We start from the raw sequence: 24,141 nt of genomic DNA, 5'->3' as shown, positions 1-24,141 counted from the left end.
CAGCCCCGGGAGGAGAGCAGGGATTGTTCTCTTGACACACCTGCACACTGCAGCCGACACATTAACATGTCGCGACACAGAGTTTGGAAAGCTCTGCTGTAGAACGTCTCCTGAACAATGCAATGTGCAGTATAGATGTAGAATAAACAAACCTCCCTACAGTTCTATTCTCTTGTAATTTCTAATTGCTCCAAATACTGCAATAAATAGGTTAACAAAGAAAACCATTGACTCTATATGTATATATATATATATATGTATGTAGCCAACTGCTGCCCTTTTATATATATTTCAAGGCCTTTATATGTTATTTTCTCTTTTATGGTTTTATTCGCATAATGCCTAATAAAGGTTTGATAAGTAAGTAAGCAATAAATAGGACAGAATAATAAAGAATGAGGCAGGCATTCAACTAATCAGAGATGCAGTTCATAACTGACTTTAGAAGTATTAGACTAATTAGAGGGCTGCTCTTTTAAAGGCATTCTTGGAGACCTTACTGTAATGAATGGCCACCTGTGTCCAAAATCTTAATTTTCTTAACTTTGGAGTACCTTTCTGAAAACTTTTTACTGTGCCCTATATATAGTAAATGACAAAGTGAAAGTTTCTAAAATGTGTGTTACAAAGTCAGTATATCCATTATAACCCGGAATTAACCAACTGACAACAAAGCCTGTGGTTCAGTTCGTCAATTAGAATTATTCCAAAACAATACAAAAGGATGATTGAAATGGAAAATGAGAATGCCTGCCTTCTCAGACATTAAAACTTGTTGTTAGCTGGATAACTTCCACCACTTTAAAAATGACTCACAGTCCTAATACTAATTCTTCTTTGATACATTATTTGAACATAAATGCTAAATCAAGCTTTGTACTTGATAGTGTATATATTGAACAGCTGAAGTCCCATTATCCCCTTTAAGATCCACATTTAATGACAACATATCGCAGAGATGGAGAACTTAATAACCTTCCAGATGTTGCTAGGCTATAACAGTCAGTCAGTTTGGGCCACTGGTTATCTGGTTAGGGATGAAGAGCGTTGGAATGCAGCACATCTGGCGGGCCAGAGGTTGCCTCTCCCTTCTCGAATTGTCGTTAATCCCATATCTTCCAAGGTGATTTCCTACCTTCCTTAATGCTGCATTAGCAATAGCAGAACCTTCTCTGCAGCAATCTGTAGTAGTTTGCTGCAGCTGTAGGCCATATCTTTTTTCATATATTTCTTTTCTGTTTTTGGAGCAACGTTTGTTCATTTCATTTCTTCAGTGTGTCTTTCTTCCCAACTGCCTACACGCCTTTGGCGCAGGAGCCTGACATGAGAAAGTGCTGATTTTGGGGCGGGAAGGCAACATTACACCCACAGAGAGCTATGACAGATGGCCACCTCCGTCTATATGAGGAACACAATACTCTTGCCCTCTTTGCTTGTGGTTCACCAAGCGGGAGAAGTGCGACAGATACGTCACTTCATCTGTCTGCTTTTACCAAACATTACCAGGAGACATGAAGTGGTGGCAGCCAGGTTTTTTTTACGTAATGTGTAGTTTGGCTAAAAGTGATTTATGGTAAGGTAAGCCTCAGTTTTCTCTCCCCTGGTTGTGTAGTTGTGTAGCCACATTGAGGCCAAAGTAAATGCACTCCAAAGGCATTGCATTGCTTAGGTTAAACCGAAAGCCCTCTTCTCTACTTGAAATGACATATTGGAGTATTCCTTATAATGTTTGACTTTGTGTCTGAGGTAATGGAAAGGTTGAGGACACTGTGCCTTATTGATTTATCTGTCCTATAACTGTGTCTGGGGAATAAGCTTCTTCTTGGCTGTTGGAATATTTTGATAACTGGTGATCATATTTTTAAAAAATCACTAGTCCATGAAATAAGTAGATTAGCTACTGGTTTCCTTAAGACTTGAAAGTAAAGTACCGTATTTTTCGCTCTATAGGACACACTTTTTCCCCTTCAAAAATGAAGGGGAAATGTGTGTGCATCCTATGGAGCGAAGACACCATAGCCCCGCGACCCTCTCCCGGCTGGAGAGGTGACGCGCGGCTCTGGCAGGAGCCTCCATAGCCGCGCGTCACCTCTCCAGCCGGGAGAACGTGCGGGGGACTAAAGCAGCCCCTCGCGACCCTCTCCCGGCTGGAGAGGTGACGCGCGGCTATGGCAGGAGCCTCAATAGCCGTGTGTCACCTCTCCAGCCGGGAGAGCGCGGATGGGGCTAAAGAAGCCATAGCCCCGCGATCCTCTCCCAGCTGGAGAAGTGAAGCGTGACTATGGCAGGAGCCTCTCCGCTGCGCCTTTCCGCTGCTCCCAGACCTGTTCTTTGGGGCTGGTGGTGGGCTTCCCCCTGCCAGCCCCAAAGAGCAGGTCGAAAGGAACCTGAAGCCTGGAGAGCGAGAGGGGTCGGTGCGCACTGACCCCTCTAGCTCTCCAGGCTTCCAAGGTAGCCGCCTGAACGCACCTTAAATGGCACCTTGTTTTAGAGCGGGAAAACAAGAGGGGGAAAATTCTCCCACTCTCTGCGCAGCGTTTCCTGCCGCTTCACTGAAGGGGCGCTGGTCAGAGAGCAGAAGAATTTTTTCCCCTTGTTCTCCCCCCCTCTAAAACAAGGTGCGTCCTATTGTCCGGTGCGTCCTATGGTGCGAAAAATACGGTAAAATTACAGTAAAAATGAAGCCATTGTTCATACTATAAGTGTAATCTGTGTACAAAATTAATTCTACAATTCAAATTCAAGTAACTTTTACTCAGAGTAGACCCCTTGAAATTAATGAACTTGATGAGGTGTTTGTCCACATGTTGTCTTGTCCCACTCTTTTCCCCGGATTGCCACTTGTTCCGATCTAAAAAGCAGATTTTCCCTTGGAAAGGAATGGGGCAAGTTGAAAACCACTTGGATCCATGCTTTCTAGGTATGGCACAAGTGGAATTATGGATGAGCCCATATTCATTGATTTCAGTAGGTCTACTCTTGAGTAGAACCTACTCAAATACCACCCCAAGTTCTCTGTCTAATACACAGTTGCCTGCTTACATGTTTTGGGGTAGCAGGCAAATTCTTTTGGCGGCTGTGTGGTTGGACAGATAAGTCTGGAGAGATTAGGATGCCTGGGGCAGCGGATAATAGCATTTGGATCCTGGAGCCACATGGAACCAATGTGTGCACCTGCCAAAGCGTTTCCAGCTGAAGTTCACAAAATTTGGAGCCCAAATTACTAACCACTGCAAAGCTTTTTTAAAAAAATGGATGAAGTTGTTATACACACTGGAAAGAAGACACTGGCCAATGGAATTAGTCGTGAGATTCACAAGTAAATTCAAACTATGGTTTAGCATTGCAAAGATGAGCCTAGGGCATTGCTAGGTACTTAAAGGACTCTGGGTCATGACACATCTGCTAATGTATATGTACAGATGTCTTTGGGTAGATATCTAAGATGGTGGATAGCAGGAGATCTGGGCTCCAGTGCAAAAGACCCACGGCTTGGCCATGCCCCAGCAACTCCCCTGGATGAGGGACAGAGATAGGAAACTCTTGCTTCCATTTTAGATTAGCTGCAGTTTGGGGTTGTGTCCGAATCCCAAACTATAGTTCATCTTAGCTACAGTTTGAAACAAGCCAGCTTAATAAGCAACAGCTGATGTATGCTTTCAGCCCCTTCCTTACTGGGGAGTGGAGGGCGAGCCTGAGGCTTGCCTAGGTTCATTCTTGTAATGCTACAGCAAAGTAGTCTCCTAGGTCAGTGTTTCCCAACCGGTGTTCCGCAGCACACTAGTGTGCCGCCGGACGTTGCCTAGTGTGCCGTGGGAGGGAGGCGGGCGAGTCGGGCTAATCCTCCGACGAGCTCCACCTCCAGACCCATTGCTCAAATCCTTTAACCCAGGAGGGCGGGGGGGGGGGGGAGAAAGAGAAAAAAGAAAGGGTGGGAAAAAAGAAGGGGAAGAGAAAATATTTTTTTTAAAAAAGGAAAGAGAGGAAAAAAAGCGAGGGATGGAGGAAGGGGAATAAACAGAAGGGGAGGACAATGAAGAGGGGCGGGGCTTGGCAGGCAGCAGATAACTGGGGAGGGGGGCGCGGCTGGCGGCGGCTCAAGGCAGGAAGGGAGGAGCTGCCTCGCAGAGAGTCTTGGGCTGCAGAGATTTCCCGTTCAGGAGCACGGGAGGCCACGCCGTGGATGGGAATCTCCTCCTCCTCTTCCTCCTCCTCCTCCAGGAGAGAGGGTGGTCCGCCCCACCGAGTCGGGCATGCTCAAGCGTGGGAGCCTATAGTTAGAGCTCAGCTCCTTTTCTTGCCTTCCCCGCCCCCCCACGGAGCACATTTTCCTCGCCCCCCCAACCCCCGCATGTAGAATAGAAGCCCTCCAGCCTCCACGGTGCACAAACTCTCCCCTCTGCAACGAAGCGCTTTGTTGCATATCTTTGGTGAGGTTTTTAGGCAGTCTTGGTGCACCTTAAATCAGCGCTAATTGCGCCTGGATGCAGTATTTACTTCCGAGTAGGCCCCCTCCCCCCCCCGGTAGCACCTGACATTGCTATTCGTATCATCAGGTTTGTTTGTTGATAATTTAATTGTTTTAAAAGCATCATGCTAAAGAGCTCTCTCCCACCCCCAGACCCTTGGGCAAAACAGAAACACACACATACACAAACACAGAGATTGAGCCCTGCAGGTTTTATGAAATGAATGGATTCTGAATGCCTGTTTCAGTGGCTTGTCCGCCTTAGGCTGCTGGGCCAGACACCTGTTACACGGTGCAGTCCGTAAGCTGTGAGCGCTGCTACCTGCCGCCGAGACCACGTAACGACAGTCTTGAAAGACCTACATTGGCTCCCAGTACCTTTCCGAGCACAATTCAAAGTGTTGGTGCTGACCTTTAAAGCCCTAAGCGGTTTCGGTCCAGTATACCTGAAGTAGCGTCTCCGCCACCATCGTTCAGCCCAGACACTGAGATCCAGTGCCAAGGGCCTTCTGGCAATTCCCTCACTGTGAAAAGTGAGGTTACAGGGAACCAGGCAGAGGGCCTTCTCAGTAGTGGCGCCCGCCCTGTGGAATGCCCTCCCATCAGACATCAAAGAGATAACCATTACCTTCTATGCTGTTACTATTTTTTTTTTTTTTTTACATAAGTAAAAAGTGACCTTTCCCCATCTGGCATGGTGGTGTGCCTCGAGATTTTTTTCATGAAACAAGTGTGCCTTTGCCCAAAAAAGGTTGGGAAACACTGTCCTAGGTGTTGTCGGCTCCAGCCAGAATGGCCAGGGGACCAAGGATGGTGGAAGCTGCAGCCCAGCAAAATCTGGAGGGTCACCGATTAGCCATTCCTGTGCTAAACAGTGGCTTAGTGTTGCATTTGAAACAGCTCTTTGAGTCTTTCCCCCCTCCTTGAAGTGAAACTTGAACTTGAAAATCCAGCACTTTTCACTATGAGCAGAATCTTTCTAGACACAAAGCAGCTGACAAATCGCGGCCTCTAAATCCTGTGACTGTACTCACTCGTCCAGCTGTTGAGTTTCAGTGTTTTACGGTGTAGTGTTGTCATGTCGTCTGCTTTTGGCAAAGCTTAATAGACACAACATGTTTGACTATGCTACAATTTTTTTTCAATATTTACCCCTCTTTCACACTCCCCCCCCCCCCCGCAAAGTAGTAAATTATCCTTACTTTAATCTCTCCTGGCTGCGTGAAAAACAGGAATTTATGTAACAGGCACTCTGCTACAAACCTTTTCCTGTTTGGAACTTTGTTGTTGTCGTTGGCAGAATTTGGAGATGGCTTTGCTACTCCATGAGTGACCTTGAATGTCCTCTGTATAAGAATACTAGATTGTAACTTTTCTGATGACTAAGGAAGTCTGAAGCTTCTTTCTGTAAAATCCTAAACGCTTCCATGAACAAATAGGTTTGAAGTTCTGTGTAGACATGTATGCGCACGAGAACTCTTGTTTTCATCACAAACACTTAACGCTCTGGAGTAAGTATGCAAAAATTTTAAACAGCACTTTTTTTTTTAAATCAGTGGGTTTTACTGCTTTCTTGTGAATTCTTTTCGGTAGAATAGCAGTGGCCTTAATTCTGAGCAAACAGCCAAGATAAAACGTTACATTCCAAAGAGTTTTCCAGGCCTCATGGTATATGCATCCTGGATATTCTACAGCAGTTACCTAATCTGTAGCTCCTTCAGGTGTTTTAGACTACAGTTCCCATCATTCCTGCCTGTTGGCCATGCTGCCTAGAGCTGATGGGTGTTGGAGTTCAACTGCATCTGGACTCCAGGTCAGCTGCTCCTTTTCTAAGGGACAAACTAAACATGCTGAGCAATCTGCACATCTTAAGAACATGTTTGCACCTTTGCATATAAAACAATAATGGGGGGTGTATTTCTCACACATGAAGGAGCATGTCGTCATGTGAACTGAAACCTGATCCCTCCCTCTTTCTTAACTTGCGGTGCTCTGTTGCTTTTACAGTGGTACCTCGGGTTAAGTACTTAATTTGTTCCAGAGGTCTGTTCTTAACCTGAAACTGTTCTTAACCTGAAGTACCACTTTAGCTAATGGGGCCTCCTGCTGCCGCCGTGCCGCCAGAGCCCAATTTCTGTTCCTATCCTGAAGCAAAGTTCTTAACCTGAAGCACTATTTCTGGGTTAGCGGAGTGTGTAAGCGTATGTAACCCAAGGTACCACTGTAGTCAGATTTTCCCCAATTGAGCTCCAATGACACCAATAATAAAACTGCTTAAACCAACTAACTGTAGTTGGAGGAAGGTAGGAAAAGGGGGTTGGGGTTGCTCCCCTTCCCAGGGAACTCATCTTTGTGGGCAAAGCATGCGCCTCCACTCCACACACTTTCTTCATATGCAAACACGCTTAAGATACCCATCTATTTTGATCCTTAACCTATGTGTTTTGCAGTTGGCACTTTAGTAAAAACAAAGGTACTATTTGTTTGTTTGTTTTTGTTATCAGACAGGATATACATTTTATAAACAAAAGTTTTCTCTAGCTGCTTACAGGCAGAGAAACACAATTATAGAAAAAACCATGCATAACCGTAACATTTTAAATGCAGAATAAAAAGCACCAAAAATAAAACATAGCAGCATCAAAACTTTCCAATGTTGGACATTAAAAACATAATTATCCTTAATATCTTTTAAAGTTTATAAGCTTCAAAAATAAAAATGTTTTCACCTGGCTCTATAAACATGAAAGTGTCAGGTGAGCCTCTCTAGGGAGAGCAGTCCATAACTGGAGTGCCACTACTGAAAAGGCTCACTCTTTGTAGCCATCTGCTGAACCTCATTAGGCGGGGAAACCTGAAGAATGGCTTCCAAAGAAGATCTCAAATCTGGGTTGGTAGGTCCAGGAGGAGGTGATCCTTTAGGTAACCTGATCCTATGCTGTCAGTTGCTTCTAGAGGTTAGGCCCGGCACTTTTTTGGGGCCAAAAAAGTGTCATTGAATCAGAGCAGATGTGGCTTAAGATGTAAAAGTCTATTTTACCTTTGAGAACACTGGATGCTTGCTTCACTGCTTTTGCTTGGGAGCGAACACCTCCAACTCAATATCCTTCCCTACCTCTTAAGGTCGCATATGCCTAGTCTTCTTCCTGGATGGGTTGACTTCCAGCAGGTGGATTATTCATGGGAGCACCTGCTGGATGTGATCATCATGATCCTGTACAAGCATATACAGTGGTGCCTCGCAAGACGAAATCCATTCCGTGAGGCTCTTCGTATAGCGGTTTTTTTGTCTTGCGAAGCAAGCCCATTGACAGCTTAGCGGATTAGCGCTATTAGCGGTTTAGCGGCTTTTAGCGGCTTAGCTGCTTAGAAAAAGGGGAAGGGGGGAAAATCCGCAGGAACTCGCAAGACATTTTCGTCTTGCGAAGCAAGCCCATAGGGAAATTCGTTTTGCGAAGCGCCTCCAAAACGGAAAACCCTTTCGTCTAGCGGGTTTTCCGTCTTGTGAGGCGTTCGTCTTGCGGGGCACCACTGTATAGTCCTCCACTAGTGGTTTTTGCCACTAGTACTTTTTGAAGCAGACATTCGCAGCTCATCATGGAGCTTGTTCTCCAGCTATGCTCATGCAAGAAGAGTGTTTGGCCATCAGCGTCTATTGATGAAGAGCTTGATGCCCAGACTCTTGGATACTTGTATTTTTCAGTGGTAGTTAAATCTTGTATTCACTGGCTGTTCTTTTGGGATACAGTTGCTGCTTAATGCAGGTGCTTTTTGCTGAGGTATATGCAATCTATGGTTTTTGCCATCAGTGCTCTTGTGTCTTGGACTCCCAGTTTAGAGGCACTGTGAGGTCTTCGTCCTATTTCTCATGGGAATCTGCTTCCATGCTTGTTGTGCAGGATGTGTTGTCCTTGCTGTACAGCTGCCTTGCTTTCATTTCAGCATTTCCTTTTATATTGCAAGGATGTGCCTTTATGTTCTTCCTATATTACTTCTTCTTTTTCTATTCTTCACTTGGTGGTTTCATGGTACACGCTGCCTTTGAAGAATAAATAACAATAATAGTAAATAAACAAATAACACAATTTACAATAGGAAGAATAGGATGGGTCCTTAAAAAAATCTTTGGTGCCAAAGGCCAGGGCAAAGAAGTGTGTCTTCAGCATACAGTGGTACCTCGGGTTACATACGCTTCAGGTTACATACACTTCAGGTTACAGACTCCGCTAACCCAGAAATAGTGCTTCAGGTTAAGAACTTTGCTTCAGGATGAGAACATAAATTGTGCTCCGGCGGCGCGGCAGCAGCAGGAGGCCCCATTAGCTAAAGTGGTGCTTCAGGTTAAGAACAGTTTCAGGTTAAGAACGGACCTCCGGAACGAATTAAGTACTTAACCCGAGGTACGACTGTATTACAAAGCTTACACAATGAGATTTGGGACCGAGGTTGTTTAGGGCTTTAAACACTAATGTGGGTACCTTAAAAAGCTACCAGACAGGTGTGAGTTTGGGTCTTCATGCCAGGGCTATAGTTGCATGGACTACTTGCAATATTGCGGGTCTAGTGATTAGTGTTCTTATCCATTTTTTCATGTTGATACTGAGGGTTAAGCACAGCTGTCGTCTTAGTATTTCTCCTCCACACTGCCTACAAAATCACCAATTTCCTAGAAATAGGTATACTAAGCAGAGGCTTATCAAACAGGGCAAAGATGGCTGCAATTCACAATGCCTGTCCTCCATTAACAGACATCACAGGAGAAGTTCCCAACACTCTGTTCAGCAGGCCAGGGGCCTCTGGAATGCATGCACACCCCACCAAGCTTTTAACGAAATAATAATGAGATTAAGCTTCCTGGCACACCTACTGCTTGGCTTCACCAAGACCTAAAGAAGGAAAACACCAAATCCACTGGCACCTGCACTCATTAAGGTCAAGAACTTCCTCCCAAAGAGTGTTCACACATCTTTGCACTTGGTTCCCATGGCAGGAATGAGAAAGTCGCCCTAGCGCTGTCAATACATTTTCCTTCCTTTGTTTTAGGGGGAAATATCCTCCCACATATTGCCGAGCCTAGAACAGGAATCTCCAGCTAGAATTCTCTCCTCCCCCAGTTTCCCCTCACCTCCTCAATGTGCGTTATTTTTCATTGGTTTTGAAAGGATTCCAAGGGAGTTTGTAGCTTGTCAATGCTTGTGTTTCCTGTTTCGCTGCATTCACCTGGGAATATTTTGCATGATGCAAGGCTCTGGAGGGGACCTCGGTCTTCCCTTCATCCCCCTTCACTGCTTTGTGTGTGTGCGCTTTTTGACAACAATCTACACCTTGTTATCTAAGAGCCAGCGTGTCTATAAAGAACAATCCAAACACCTCTGTTGTCCTGGTGCAAAGAACGGCAGTCCAGATTCAAATCAGGCCCCTAAGGAAGAGGCACAATCTGCCCCCTTTGCCTTGGGAAAGGTTGTATTTGTGCTTTGGTTCCTATCTCTAGGTCTGCTTCCTTTCTTGCCTCTCTTAACTTGCCAAGCAAGTTAGCTACACAATTTCAGGCAAAACATCACTTGTATTTGACTCCCTTCTCTAACCCAGTGTAGCTTTCTGCATGTCTGTCTGCCATCTACAATTGTCCCATATTCTTAGATTTCACTAGCTCCTCTCTCCAGCTTTCGTTGATCTCTCACATTCTGCTCTATCTCTCAGCCATCCTCATCTCCTTCCTGTCCTCTTTATTGACCCAACTGAACAATTGCCAGACAATTCCGAATGATCTGTATATTTTTTGGTAATAAACCACAAATTCAGTTTTTCTAAACTCTGTTGTTCCAACGCTTATTTTCTCTCTTGGAAAGCAAAGGTTTGCGGCATGTTTCACTGCTCCTCTTGGTTAGCAATCTCAACACTTATTCCTTGGGTAGCAGTATACTATGTCCTTGTTTGTTGTGTATTTTAATCAACTGAAAATTTACTTTTTTGACATTGTTTAGAACCCCTTTTAATTGGGAGGGGAAACCTTGATCAGTGGAGCTGCAAATTAAGGTTGCTTTTTAAAGGCCATTTGCTTATCTTTATATAAAATGTGTTGAGGTGTTTTTAAAAAAACTTATGGGGTCCCTTGCAACTCCACAGTTCTATGATTATAATTTGTGTAAACTTCATTATTCATATAAGGTGTTAGTAAATTCACTCATACTGTGTGCTATACAGCAGTTATTCTGAGGCACTTACTCTGAAATTCATTATTGCTTACTTTTACACTATGACTTTTGAGAATAATGGCTTGGATAAAGGGGTTACCGTTTGTTGGGCCAACATTTAGCACTTTAAGCTCTCTGAACAAAATAATGAAATGATGTGCATGCTCAGACTTCGGTTTGCTCTGAGAACAGCCTGGGATGATTGGACAGATATTATTATTGGATTACAGATTTTTCTTTAGGTGACTTTGAGATTAGGGTTTTAAAAGCTTTAAGAACAATACAGCAGTGGTAAATAGAAGTCCTTTTTGGCAATGGTTGATACACATTTCCACAATACTGGTTCCAGGCACAAATAAAGTATAAGAAGTCGTTAGGCATTCAGATTCCAAGGATAGATAGAAACAGCTAATGAGGTTGAAAAACAGATGACCCTGGGGGTCCCTTCCAACTCTGTGAAAACATTTCTTTGTGTACAAACCTTCCTTAAACAGGGAACGGTTCACAGCAGAGATCTTGAAGTCTTTCCCCCATTTTACTTAAAAACAGTGGTTATTAATTAGGAAGATTAAGTGTTTTTTTATGTACGTAATTTTTTCCCCTTTAATTTTCTTTTTGTAGTATGAGATTGTAAATTCTTTGTATAAGTGAGTAATTTAAATTAATAAAGTTTTATTATTTATATATGTATATACACACACACACACACACACACACACACACACACACAGAGTGGTGCCTCGCAAGACGAAATTAATTCGTTCCGCAAATTTTTTCTTCTTGCGAGTTTTTCGTCTTGCGAAGCACGGTTTCCCATAGGAATGCATTGAAAATCAATCAATGCGTTCCTATGGAAACCGCCTTCAGACCAGGTCCGGGGACAGTCTGTCCCCCGACCTCTTCTGAAGGCTGGCGGGGGGGGGGGGGACAAGGGCTTTTCTTCCCACCGCCAGCCTTCAGAAGGCTGTTCGTTTTGCGAGGCGTTCGTCTTGCGAGGCACCACTGTGTGTGTGTGTGTGTGTGTGTGTGTGTATATATATATATATGGGTGGAATCCAATGTACTACTAAAGGCAATCATTCCGGCAGTGCAAAGATGTCTCCTTGTACAATGGAACACTCTCCTCCCCCCAATGCCCCCAACCTGTTCTACTTCAGATTTGGAGAGCACATGGGGGAAGAAGGGTGGAAACCCATTGTACAAGCAGAAATCCTTGCATTGTCTGGATTTATTCGTAGAATACCGCCCCAGAAGAGCAATTGTGTCTACTACGTGGCGATAAGTGAACTATTGCATTGGGAAATGGGATTTCAGTAGCTTTCATGCATTTGATGAAATGGCTTTCTAATTGAAGAAAAATTCCAGAGATAAGTGTGACTCACCTTTTTTCTTGCAACTTTTTTTCTCCTTCCCAGAATTCAATTCGTCACAACCTCTCACTGCACAGCAAGTTTATCAGAGTACAGAACGAAGGAACAGGGAAAAGCTCTTGGTGGATGCTCAATCCAGAAGGAGGCAAAAGTGGCAAGTCGCCCAGGAGAAGGGCCGCATCCATGGACAACAGCAGCAAGTTTGCCAAAAGCAGAGGTAGAGCTGCAAAGAAAAAAGCAGCTCTTCAGGCCGGTCAAGAGGGAAATTGTGACAGTCCAGGCACGCAGTTCTCAAAATGGCCCGCAAGCCCCAGCTCTCACAGCAATGACGACTTTGATAATAACTGGAGCACTTTTAGACCTAGAACCAGCTCTAATGCTAGTACAATCAGTGGGAGGCTTTCTCCAATTGTTCCAGAACAAGATGACCTTGGAGAAGCAGACGTACACGCCATGGTCTACCCTCCATCCACAACCAAAATGGCTTCGACTCTCCCAAGCCTTTCTGAAATGAGTAGTTCAGAAAACATGGAGAACCTCCTGGATAACCTCAATCTTTTATCTCCTAACACATCCCTGACCGGATCAACCCAGTCCCCACCCACTACCATGATGCAGCAGTCTCCCGGTTATTCATATACTTCGTCCAACACAAGTATAGGTTCGCCCAGTGCTGACTACAGGAAATACAGTTATGCTCAGCCCAGCATGAACTCCTTGTCACAGATACCTATGCAAGCTCTTCAAGATAGTAAACCAAGCTATGGAAACCTCACCCAATATAACTGCCCTGTAGGACTTCTGAAGGAGTTGCTTACTTCTGACTCACCTCCACACAATGAGATCTTGGCATCTGTAGATACTCATGTTTCCCAGCCTAGTGGCCGAGTGCTGGGACAGAATGTATTGATGGCCACTAACTCAGCAATATCACCCTATGGCAGCCAACAGGCCCATAACAAACTAATTTCCCCCAGTGCCCACCCCCACCAGGGACATGTCCAACAAACACCAGCAGTTAACAGCCATACCTTGTCTCTCACGCTTAGCACTGTGTCTCACGCATCGAGTTTAAATCGTTCCTCTGCCGCGAAAAACTCAGTACAAGTGCCTATGAGTCACCCAATGCAGGTGAACAGCATAAACCCTTACACCACTGTGAACAGCTGCAATGGCTATGGAAGACTGGGAATCGTCTCTTTCCATCAGGAGAAGCTTCCCAGTGACTTAGATGACATGTCGATTGAACGATTGGACTGTGATATGGAGTCAATAATTCGGAATGAGCTCATGGATGGGGAAACATTAGATTTTAACTTTGACAGTGTGTTGCCTAACCAAAGCTTGTCGCATGGCGTAAAGACAACAACACACAGCTGGGTTTCGGGATAAGGTTGGAAGGTTGGTTCCCTTTTATTTATACGTACATGGTTATCAGTTCCTGACTCTAAAAGGATTCTCCTGTACCTTCAGCAGGAGTGTGGCAGGACAGAATTCAGGAGGTGTGACTTCTTCCGTTATAATATTGTGCTAATGGAAGAAGCTATGCATACTGCACCCTTCTCTGTCAGGACGGTGCAGTGAGGTTGGATGGGAAGCAGTGAGGTTGGATGAGAAGTTTTCTAGTGCTATTTCTTTCCATGGGGGAAAAATCCTTTTCATGAGTTCATTAGTAACAGTAAGCGGGTGGCAAGATTGGTAGTGTCAAAACCTTCGTTTTCATTTACTAAACAGAAGTCAACTAAACATGCTAAATCTCTAGGGTATCAGAAAAATTCTCTGCAAACTGACAAATTTCCAGTCTGAATTACCCTAACTGCCATAGAAGAAACATTTCCAATTCAAAATTGGAATGAAATGGGAAGATAATATACACCAAAGATGATAAGCAATAATTTGTAGTGTTAGGGATAAGTTCTAGAAGGTAAAGTTTGACACAGTGCTTTACCTTGTTGAAAGATGGGGTATGGTTTTATAAAACAAAGAAAGGTGTTTTTGAAGAGTAATTAAGAGATGAAATAGTAGCTTCTGGACAAAAAAAAAAAAGATTCAGGGAAGTTAACTGAAACTGGAAATCAGAGACAGCCATAGTAGAGTTGTGAAGGCAAAGGTCTTATTTAGATTACAGTGTCTTGCTCTTTATTCTTAACTTTTTAAAAATGAAAAAATGAAATGGGCTGTTCTACACAAGCTGATTCATGAAATCAGCTTGTGTAGAACAAGCTACCACCTTAGGTCAAACCCCCCAGTTTTCAGGTGTCCAAGAGATAAACTACAATTTGTGAGGCTGGTCACCATGTCAAAGGAGGAGGTTTTTCAAAGGGCATCATATAGTTATCGGGTGGCAAATTGTCATGTAACTCAGTTTAAATTTGTGCTCTTTAAAATCTGCTGAGACTATTATGCTAAGAGTGAACTTACACCAATCACTCTGAACTATGAATTCCTCAATGTTCTCAGTTAAAGTTTGTGACCCCAAAGCACCTCAATTTACAAGTGAGTCATACATTTACCTTATATCAGTAGAGTATAAAAGAGAAGTATGAAGTGTGGCTTAACAAGGGCGGTTGAAATGTAAAGATGCTCAAAGTTAAGACATGCATGGACTATCATATGGGAATTAAAAGCTTGCAAATGTTCCTGTAGGCATGCATTAAGATATTCACCCAGGAATGGTCCTTTCCAGGAAAGTCCTTTAGAAGACCAACAGATTCTACAACATTTTATTTAACATGGATTTGCCAATATTCTACTGAAATTGGTTCACATTTATAAAAAACACTGATGTGTTCCATAAAGCGGTGGACTCTTTGTTTCTTAGGCATTTGGATACCACTATATGCATTCTTGTCTTGCATGCTGAATGTTTTTCTTTGCTTTCCATCATTGTGTATTTTCTTTCCATTATCCTAGGCTGCAATTTAAAGTACTTCAGACATCTCTGACCGCAGGAAGTGAACAAGGAAGTCCAAAGATGTCCTTCAACCTCTTTGCTTTTTCTTTTGTATTTTATTTTCTCTTGTCAGACTTGGCAGCAGATACATTTTTCCTGTACAGGATGTTTGCAAGATACTTGCATATTATTTGCTGCTATTGGTAAGAAATGTGCCATTGGAAATGTCTTTATTTGGAAGTGCCAAACTCACTACAGTGTCGTAGAAACGAAGAAAATACTTGTGCATCATGTTTTGCATTGACCCAAGAAAAGGTTAAAGCTTTTAATACTGTGATAGTTTTAAACCTTCATAACTTTCATCCCATATATCTTTTGATCTGATGAACTCATAGAGAGCTGCAGACAGCCGGATTAACTGCCTTAAGTGTATTAAAATTGTACATTTTGTATGAGAACACATCGTGGAATATGATCTAACCAAAGTTGTTGGCCATTTGGACTTCCAAATCAGAGAGCAGATTGAAAGCTTTGCTTTGTCGCCTATGTGTTTGATTATGTAGATTTATTGTGGGGCTGACTTCCTGACTGATTTCAATTTTATTGATCAACTTGAATTTTTGTAATAGGCAAATAGATATTTCTCTTACATCTCTACTTTGTTATATGAGCTCCTTAAAAACTTGCAGAATCCAAGATGCCTAATAACATTCATAACATTTTGTATACAGTATTTTAACTAGATTAGGGGAGGGATTTATATTAGCACTGTGTAAGATTTCTAAAGAGAAGACATTTAGGTGTAATTTTTGGTGGGAGGTGGTTTCCTGGCACAAAGGTGATCTCTTGGTCTATAAATACAGAAAACTTCTATTTCTTATATTAACACTGACTACCCCAAAGTGTTAAGTGTTGTTAAATGGTTTGTATATTCATATACTCATTTTTGTATTTATTTTACTAGAGTTTTATAATGTTTGTAACTCCAGGAGCAAAAACTTCTCAGCTTAACGTCACTCTAGCAAATCCATTTTTAGTTTCACTTGTTCTTAATTGTAGGGTCTGCCATTTCTTTTTCCATTGCCATTTCTTTTTCCATTGCCTCCTCTTCTTATTTATTCAAAGAGCCAGAAGCTGCTTTAGATTACATTATGGTATAAGACCACACCTTGCAGGAAAGAACCTCAGCGACTAACTTTGCAGTCTCAAATCATAGAAATAACAATAGCTTTAGGTGGTGTTTTTCCTCAGAGCCCTCACAGTTTACTCTCTTTAAAGAGGGTTTAGGAGAGCAAGTAATTATATAGAGGCAAGTAATTATATAGAATATAAAAAATTGTGAGCTATTGTTTTGGTGGCTCCTTAGCATACCAACGTCATTGGGTTTATCAACCACCTTTCGTTGGTCAGAGAAGAGCTGGAGCCATGTAACACGTAGCCAGCCACTGTGTCCCTGTTTCAGAATTAGATAAGTTTTGTGGAATACTTTGATGTTTTTTAAGAGAGTGAGGGGTGATGAGCATGTGCCATAAACCATCCATGTGGAGGTTCGGGTACAGTCCCCAAGGTGCCTTTCAACATGTTTACTTGGTGGCGCTGTGGGTTAAACCACAGAGCCTAGGACTTGCCAATCAGAAGGTTGGCGGTTCGAATCCCCGCGACGGGGTGAGCTCCCATTGCTCGGTCCCTGCTCCTGCCAACCTAGCAGTTTGAAAGCATTTCAAAGTGCAAGTAGATAAATAGGTACCACTCCAGTGGGAAGGTAGAGGGCGTTTCCGTGCGCTGCTCTGGTTCGCCAGAAGCGGCTTAGTCATGCTGGCCACATGACCCGGAAGCTGTACAGTGGTGCCTCGCAAGACGAAAAGAATCCGTTCCGCGAGTCTCTTCGTCTTGCGGTTTTTTTGTCTTGCGAAGCAAGCCCATTAGCGGCTCTGTTAAGCGGCTTAGCGGGCTTAGCGGATCAGCTATTAAGTGGCTTAGCGGATCAGCTGATAAGCAGCTTAGCGGCTTGGGAAAAAGGGGGGAGGGAAAAAACCCCCGCAGGAACTTGCAAGACATTTTCATCTTGCGAAGCAAGCCCATAGGAAATTCGTTTTGTGAAGCACCTCCAAAACAGAAAACCCTTTCGTCTAGCGGGTTTTCCGTCTTGCGAGGCATTCGTCTTGTGGGGCACCACTGTACGCCAGCTCCCTCGGCCAATAAAGCGAGATGAGCGCCGCAACCCCAGAGTCGGCCACAACTGGACCTTTGGTGGTCAAAACCTGCTTTTGGCCAGGAAGCGTGTGTTTCCTTGCCCTTAGCCTCTCTCAGCTTCTCTTTCCCAAGGAACGCCAGTGAGACTTAGTGTCCCTTCAAAACATTTAATATATCATGTAATATATACCTGGGAGGAGAGTGGGGAGGTCAATGAAAAGACATTCCTGAGCTTAGTTAAACATTCATCCGTCTCATCCAGTCTTCAGCTCAGTTTTCCCTATACCCAAAATGCTAAGAGTTTGCTGGATCAGGCCAGTAGCCCAACTAGCTCAGCATCCTGTACTCACAGTGGCCAACCACTTGTTTATGAGAAGCCTGAAGGTGGGACCTGGGTACAACAGTGCTCTCCCACACTTGCGATTCCCAATTACATAGCCCAGTAAATCTGCTAAGTCGTTCTAGGGAATCAAACATTAAGGAAGGGCAATGCAACTAATCATGTAACCGCAGATTGAATATGCTTCTCCATAGATCTTCATTTCTATAGTACTTTAGATTAAAAATGGCTTTGTGGACTGTGCGGATCTTTAATATATACCAAGCAGCCTTGTTTGGGGTTTTTCACACCTCTGTTAGTCTGTGAGAAATGTATTCTGCAACAGAACTGCTCTAATTCTGTAATATATTGTTCGTGTGTTATATTAATTACCTGCATTCCTGAGACCTCGGCTTAGATAAACTGACAAAAGTTGACTAAAATGGTAATCAGATGTATTCTTGAATGCTGACAGTTCAACAGAGCATCCCTAAGGAAAAGGAGAAAAGATGATTAAAGTGGACCAGTTCTTTTACAGTCTTACAGCACAGTTCTGCACAAATCCGCTTGGAGGTACTTCTTTGGGACTTACTTCCATGGCGGCGTGTGTGAGGATTGCCACCTTAAGTTTGCACTTGATCAATAACTGGATTGGTGTTATTTTGTTAAAATATTTTCAGTTCGCCTTATGAAATGTTCAGGCTTGTTAATTTAAAATTAATTTTTAAGTAAGGTAATTTTTCTTTTGCATTTTATAATTATTAAAAGTAATACTGTGGTTCATGCAAGCAAAAAATAAATAAATATGTAACTCTGCATTAAAACGGGACTTTTGTTATAGAGGGGCGTCTCCCTTGTTCTGCTCTCCCCCACTTTCCACATAAGCAGCACTGCTGACATGAAAATACTGTGCATGCTGTTTGTGTGAATTGTGAGAACATAGAGGATTGTCACTGCTATATGCTGCAGAATTTTGTTTGGATATTTGTAGGGGGGGGGGAAGTGCCTGATGTTTGGAAAAACATAAAATAATCCTTTGTACAAAGCCATAAATGTGTGTATATATATATATATTGCTTTAATTGTGTTGTCTTTCATATGAAGACTTGTATGCTGATAAAGGATTCTGCTTCTTTGTTACTTGTGCAAACCCTTCTAATTTATCTCTACTGCAATCCTCTGAGGTGGCTTATTTTTGTATGGTGTCTTGGGCATCTTTCATTAGCAAAGTGACCCAATTCATTTTATAAAAACATACCGTATTTTTCGCCCCAGAGGACGCACCGGCCCATAGGATGCACCTAGGTTTTTTTGGGGGGGGGAAATAAAGATTTTTTTTTATTTCCCCCCCCCAGGTGCGGGGCTGGGGCGGGGGAAGCCCGAGCTCCCCCCGACCCCAGCCCCCAGAACAGGCTGCTATCCGCAAGCCGTGGTAGCCACGGCTAGTGAAGCGCTGCGCGAAGCCCGAAGCTTGGGGCGTGCTGAGCTCAGCTTGCCCCAAGCTTCTGGGTGCCAGCAAGCTCTCCGCTAGCCGTAGGAGAGCTGCGTCTCCCACGGCTAGCAGGTAGCTTCCTGAAGCCTGGAGAGCGAGAGGGGTCGATGCGCACCGTCCCCCTCGCTCTCCAGGCTTCAGTGAAAGCTTGCATTCGCCCCATAGGACGCACACACATTTCCCCTTCATTTTTGGAGGGGGAAAAGTGCGTCCTATAGGGCAAAAAATACGGTAGGTAATTCATATTTTTGTTTATGTATGTGTAGCTGAAGTTAAGGGGCAAGGGACTTGCTAAAGGCTATGCAGTAAGCCAATAGCTACTTTATTTTTCAGCCCAGATCTCCCACATTCCAATCCAACATTGCATTCACTGAACCAAACTTAAGATCGTTCGTGTTCCTCTTTCTCTCACGACCCTCCACACTTCTTTCCTTTTTCTCTATATGAGACATTTAGTACCCCAAAGCAAAGGTCTGGAAATCTAGATTGTAAACAGTACAACTGTGCCACAGTCAGTTAGCTCAGCTGGCATGATGTATTCCAAATGTGGACTCTAGATATGCTTTGTTTTTGGATGCCTTTATTTCAGAAAGCTCCACCACTCAAGCCAGCAGGAACTATTGTTGGACTTAGAAAAATGAAATCACTAAAGAGAAACAAGCCACGCAATTCAGATGCAACAGGCCACTCCAACATACCAGAGTTTGCATATGAACGTGCCACAAGCTAGATAGAGCTCCTTCCCTGCTCCTTTTGTGTGTGGTTGCAGAGGAGACTACCTCGCTTCTTAAACCAGTCTCCTATGACATCCACTATTAAAAATCTGCTTAAATTACAGCAGGCATAGGCAGACTCGGCCCTCCAGATGTTTTGGGACTACAACTCCCATCACCCCTAGCTAACAGGACCAGTGGTCAGGAATGATGGGAGCTGTAGTCCCACAATATCTGGAGGGCCAAGTTTGCCTATGCCTGCATTAGAGTTTAAGAATCTAGGAAGTCTCTGTATAAAGGAGAGAAGTTGGAGGCAGCCGAGCTTGTGATAATTTGATGGTGTGCAAAATGTGGTTGTTGGGAGTAGTTTGTTATGGCAACAACAAGGCCATATGCTTCAGTACCTCTCAAGTTAGAGAATTCTGGATTCTGTTCTTCAGAATAGTGTTTTGCTGCTATTCATGTTGAGGTGTTGGGGAATCAAGCTAGGGAGGAGCAGGTTTGGGTGATTCCACACGGCTGGCGTTTTCACAAAGGGAAACCCGCTGTGTGCGTGCAGTGGGGTAGCAAGCAGACAGCTAAGCTGAGCAGAGACACAAGCAACACTTGCCAACACAAATTCCGTGGAATGGGAAGCTACCTTTTTAGGAGTACGAAAAGTATATAATAGTGTTCCTTGACAGCTTGACATCTGAGATGACTCAACTATTGCCTTGCATTTAAATGTGTCCGTTTGTGTATTCTTTGAGCTCAGGTAGCTTAGAAACTGAATACAACATCTCATTTTGACATTTTAAAAGAGATTACTGAACACTACAGAATCGGCCCTAATCCTCAAAAGCTAACTTTAAAAAGAGGTCTGCACCTTAGTTTAAAACCTGAAGGTATGTGCATCCTCTGGGAGCTCATTCCACAACAGCCAAGCAGCAATGGAAATGTTCTGCTCTGTCCTGCAGCTGATCTACCTTATGGGATCCCCCCTTGCCAGTTTAAAGAAAGAGAGATCCACAGAGAAGATTCTCCGCAGTATGCATGTCCCAGTCTCTGCATGGTTTTAATAGACAAAAGCAGCACCCTCAGGCATGAAAAAAGCCTGTGCAGCTGTTGAAATAGTGTTTTGATATTTCTGTCAGGGAAAGGACTAAGGAATTCTGCACCAACTAAGCTGTTGAACAGCCTGTGTTCTGTCAGGGAAAGGACTAAGGAATTCTGCACCAACTAAGCTGTTGAACAGCCTGTGTAATGTTGTAGTTGTCCAGCCTAGCCATTGCTGGGATGCCTGACAGAGACAAGATCCTTGTTTTCCAGGAGCAAATAAAGTCATTTTTAGTGTACCTACCAATAGCTGAGTTCAGTAGTGATTGTCAGCAGGCTCCCTGCTCTAACGGAGTAACCTTTGCTTCGTTAATAAAAGGCAAACTTGCCTCTCGAAGAGCGCTCCCCCGGTCTGCATTCAGCCTGACAAAATAGTAGCTCGTTTCAACTACTGTGTTTAATCTTCGTCTGAAGAGGAGCTCTCTGTGCTGCTAAAGCTTCTCAGACTGAAACCACCCCAATAAAAATGGAAAGTCCAGTGAGAGCCTTTTTTTTTCTTACAGCAGACTAAGTGAAAACCTTTCAATCGCAAGTGTGACACACATAAACGTGCCTTGAACAGGAAAATGCGGAACGAAACAACACAAAGCTTCAAGTCCCCATTTACAAACCAGCCAATTCTGGGGAACAAGATTATGTGCTATGTTACGCTCTTTGGCATGCTGCTTAGCTTAATAAAAGAGAACATCAGCCAGCCGTTCTCAATCTGAATGATCCCCTTAAAGAAATGCAAAAACTACATATTCTGCAAAATAGGCAGGAATGCAATGATTTTAGGCCAGGGGTCAGCAAACTTTTTCAGCCATGGGCACTGTCCCTCAGACCTTGGGGGGGGGCAGACTATATTCTTTGGGGGGAAATGAACAAATTCCTATGCCCCACAAATAACCCAGAGATGCATTTTAAATAAAAGCACACATTCTACTCACATAAAAACACCACGCAGGCCCACAAATAACCTAGAGATGCATTTTAAATAAAAGCACACATTCTACTCATGTAAAAACACCAGGCAGGCCCCACAAATAACCTAGAGATGCATTTTAAATAAAAGGACACATTCTACTTGTGTGAAACACGCTGATTCCCAGGCCATCCACAGGCCAGATTTAGAAGGTGATTGGGCCAGATCTGGTCCCTGGGCCTTAGTTTGCCTACCCATGTTTTAGGCCCACGTAGGAGTTTACTGTGTGCGAGAGGATATTTTATAAACTGCTAAGGGGTGAATTGACTATACTTTTCCAACAAGCATTCTGCCACCTACAAAAGCTCTGTGTAATGAGCACTAAATAAGAATTTAACAAGGAAATACTATTCTTCAGGGTGGTGAAGAATCTCTTATTAAATTCACTTTTAGTAGGTTGTGATTACACAAGGCACCTCCATGCATCTTTCTCTAACCCACTGCCTCTATGCCTCTCCATACATTTCCCCCTATACTTCTAGCTCTTCCACCTCCCTTTCCCTGAGATTTGCCTATCTCATTGTCAAGCGTGCTGTAGGTGATGATGAAGTTCACACCTACAAAATGGCCTTCTTAAGCAGGACATTTTGAATTTGAAGAAAAAGCAACTGGGACCCTTGAACTGAAATATGTTCAATATTTCAGTAGTTCTGTGCATTGAATCTATCCTCCACTATTTGAGGTCAATGGAGTGGCTTCCATGGACAAATAGGTTTTCAATAGCACAACTAAGCTGCCTACGTGTTCCCTCAGAGGGCAACTCCATCTAGAACAGGCAAGATCCCCCAAATTCTCTTGTGTTATTATTTATTACCGTATTTTTCGCCCTATAGGACGCACTGTCCCATAAGGCGCACCTAGTTTTTTTGGGGGGAAATAAAGGGGAAAAAATTCTTTTCCCCACCCAGGAGTGGGGCTGGGGAGGCCAGAGCTTCCCCCGACCCCAGCCCCCAAACAGGCAGCTCTCTGCAAGCCGTGGAAGCCCAGCGCTGGCTCCCGCTGCTTGCTGAGAGGTTCGCGAAGCCTGGACACGCTGAGCTCAGCGCGCGCAGGCTTTGGCATGCAGGCAACTCTCCGCAAGCAGCGGGAGTGCTCCCGCTGCTTGCGGAGAGGTCAGCGATGTGCTCGCTTCGGCAGCACATATACTAAAGCTGAGAGGTCCGCGAAGCCTGGAGAGCGAGAGGGGTCGTCTCCAGGCTTCAGCGAAAGCCTGCATTCGCCCCATAGGACGCACACACATTTCCCCTTCATTTTTGGAGGGGAAAAACTGCGTCCTATAGGGTGAAAAATACGGTAAGTCCCTTTCACATCCATCCCAAGGCGACGCACAAAATCAAATAAGAACAGCTTAAAAAAGTTACAAGGTTGCTCAGAAGCCCCATTCCTTTCTCCCTTCAGTAAATACTGCACATGCAAAAAATAGACAAAACCTGACCAAAAAGCCTGATAGAGCACTATACATGTGCAAGCCTTAAGAATGGGAACTTGAAAGTTCTACGCTGCAGCTTGTCATTTAGCAAGGAGACGGCTTAGCTATGAGCCCAGGTCTGTGTGGTCCCTGCAAGTCATACCTGGGCCTACCATGTCCTGCAAATCAGACCACAAAGTACAAGGCAGCAACCACTTCCTGGTCACACATCACATTAAACCATAGTTTAAAACAAGCTATGGTTTAATGTGGACAAACCCTAGTGCATACGGCTCAAAATTATTGCTCCACTCTTCCTGTTCCTGCCACACTGCTCAGAAATAAGCTAAAGTATGGCTTGCCATGACGTTCAACCCTGGACTTGTGGTCTGGAGAGAAACCACAAGCTCAAATTTGAATGTTGCCACACGTCAGGGACTTGTTTCCCGGCAATTCAGCATCAGTAAGAAAGGAGGAGCAGAACTTTTCTACAGCACGTCAGTGGCATGCTGAATATTCACATTAAACCACAGGGCTTTTTAAATTACGGTTTTAAGAAACAATCAACAAGGTGGCAGGCAAACTGGACCATTGTCCATACCTTGCTATTTTGTTTGATCTCTGGTTGTGACTGTTATCCGTTCTTTGGCTTGTAGAGGTGGATTCTTCTGAGCATTTTTATCTAACCAGTGGAAGAGTGTTCTCTGCTGGCACCTGGGACAGGAAAAACCACCAGAGCGACTCCCGTCCATTGGAGCTAAGCGGGGCCACGCTGCACCACCTGCCTGGCCACGTAGTGAGGAGTCCGGCCAGCCGACTTGGCTGGCACTGCCCTGCTTTGAGGGGTGCACTCACAGTGCCCTGCAAGCACAACACTGCTGTGCAAGGCTTAAAAAAAAATTCACAGGGCTCGACGAGTGCCGTGAACTGTTGCGTATTTCTCAATGCACCCACCAGCTGGAGAGCAGTGTGAGAAGAATGCAACAGCTCACGGCAGAGCAGGGCATCATGAGGAAAGCGTCGCCCCAAAAA

The 24,141-nt window shown here is 44.0% G+C and overlaps 1 protein-coding gene across 1 annotated transcript in view; it reads left to right on the top strand.

Moving 5' to 3' along the window:
- Positions 1-16,663, top strand: part of FOXO1 (forkhead box O1) — a 46,901-nt gene extending 30,238 nt beyond the window's left edge. Inside the window, exons 2-3 of the mRNA XM_081906260.1 lie at positions 12,078-13,433; positions 14,946-16,663. Of these exons, the coding sequence (XP_081762386.1) occupies positions 12,078-13,424 (1,347 nt within the window). The 3' untranslated portion in view covers positions 13,425-13,433; positions 14,946-16,663. The remainder of the gene's footprint in view (positions 1-12,077; positions 13,434-14,945) is intronic.
- The last annotated feature ends 7,478 nt before the right edge of the window (positions 16,664-24,141 follow it).

Source organism: Podarcis melisellensis, assembly GCF_964234715.1.
Source record: "Podarcis melisellensis genome assembly, chromosome: 3".
Lineage (NCBI taxonomy): Eukaryota > Metazoa > Chordata > Lepidosauria > Squamata > Lacertidae > Podarcis > Podarcis melisellensis.
This window is presented reverse-complemented; position numbering and strand designations above follow the sequence as displayed.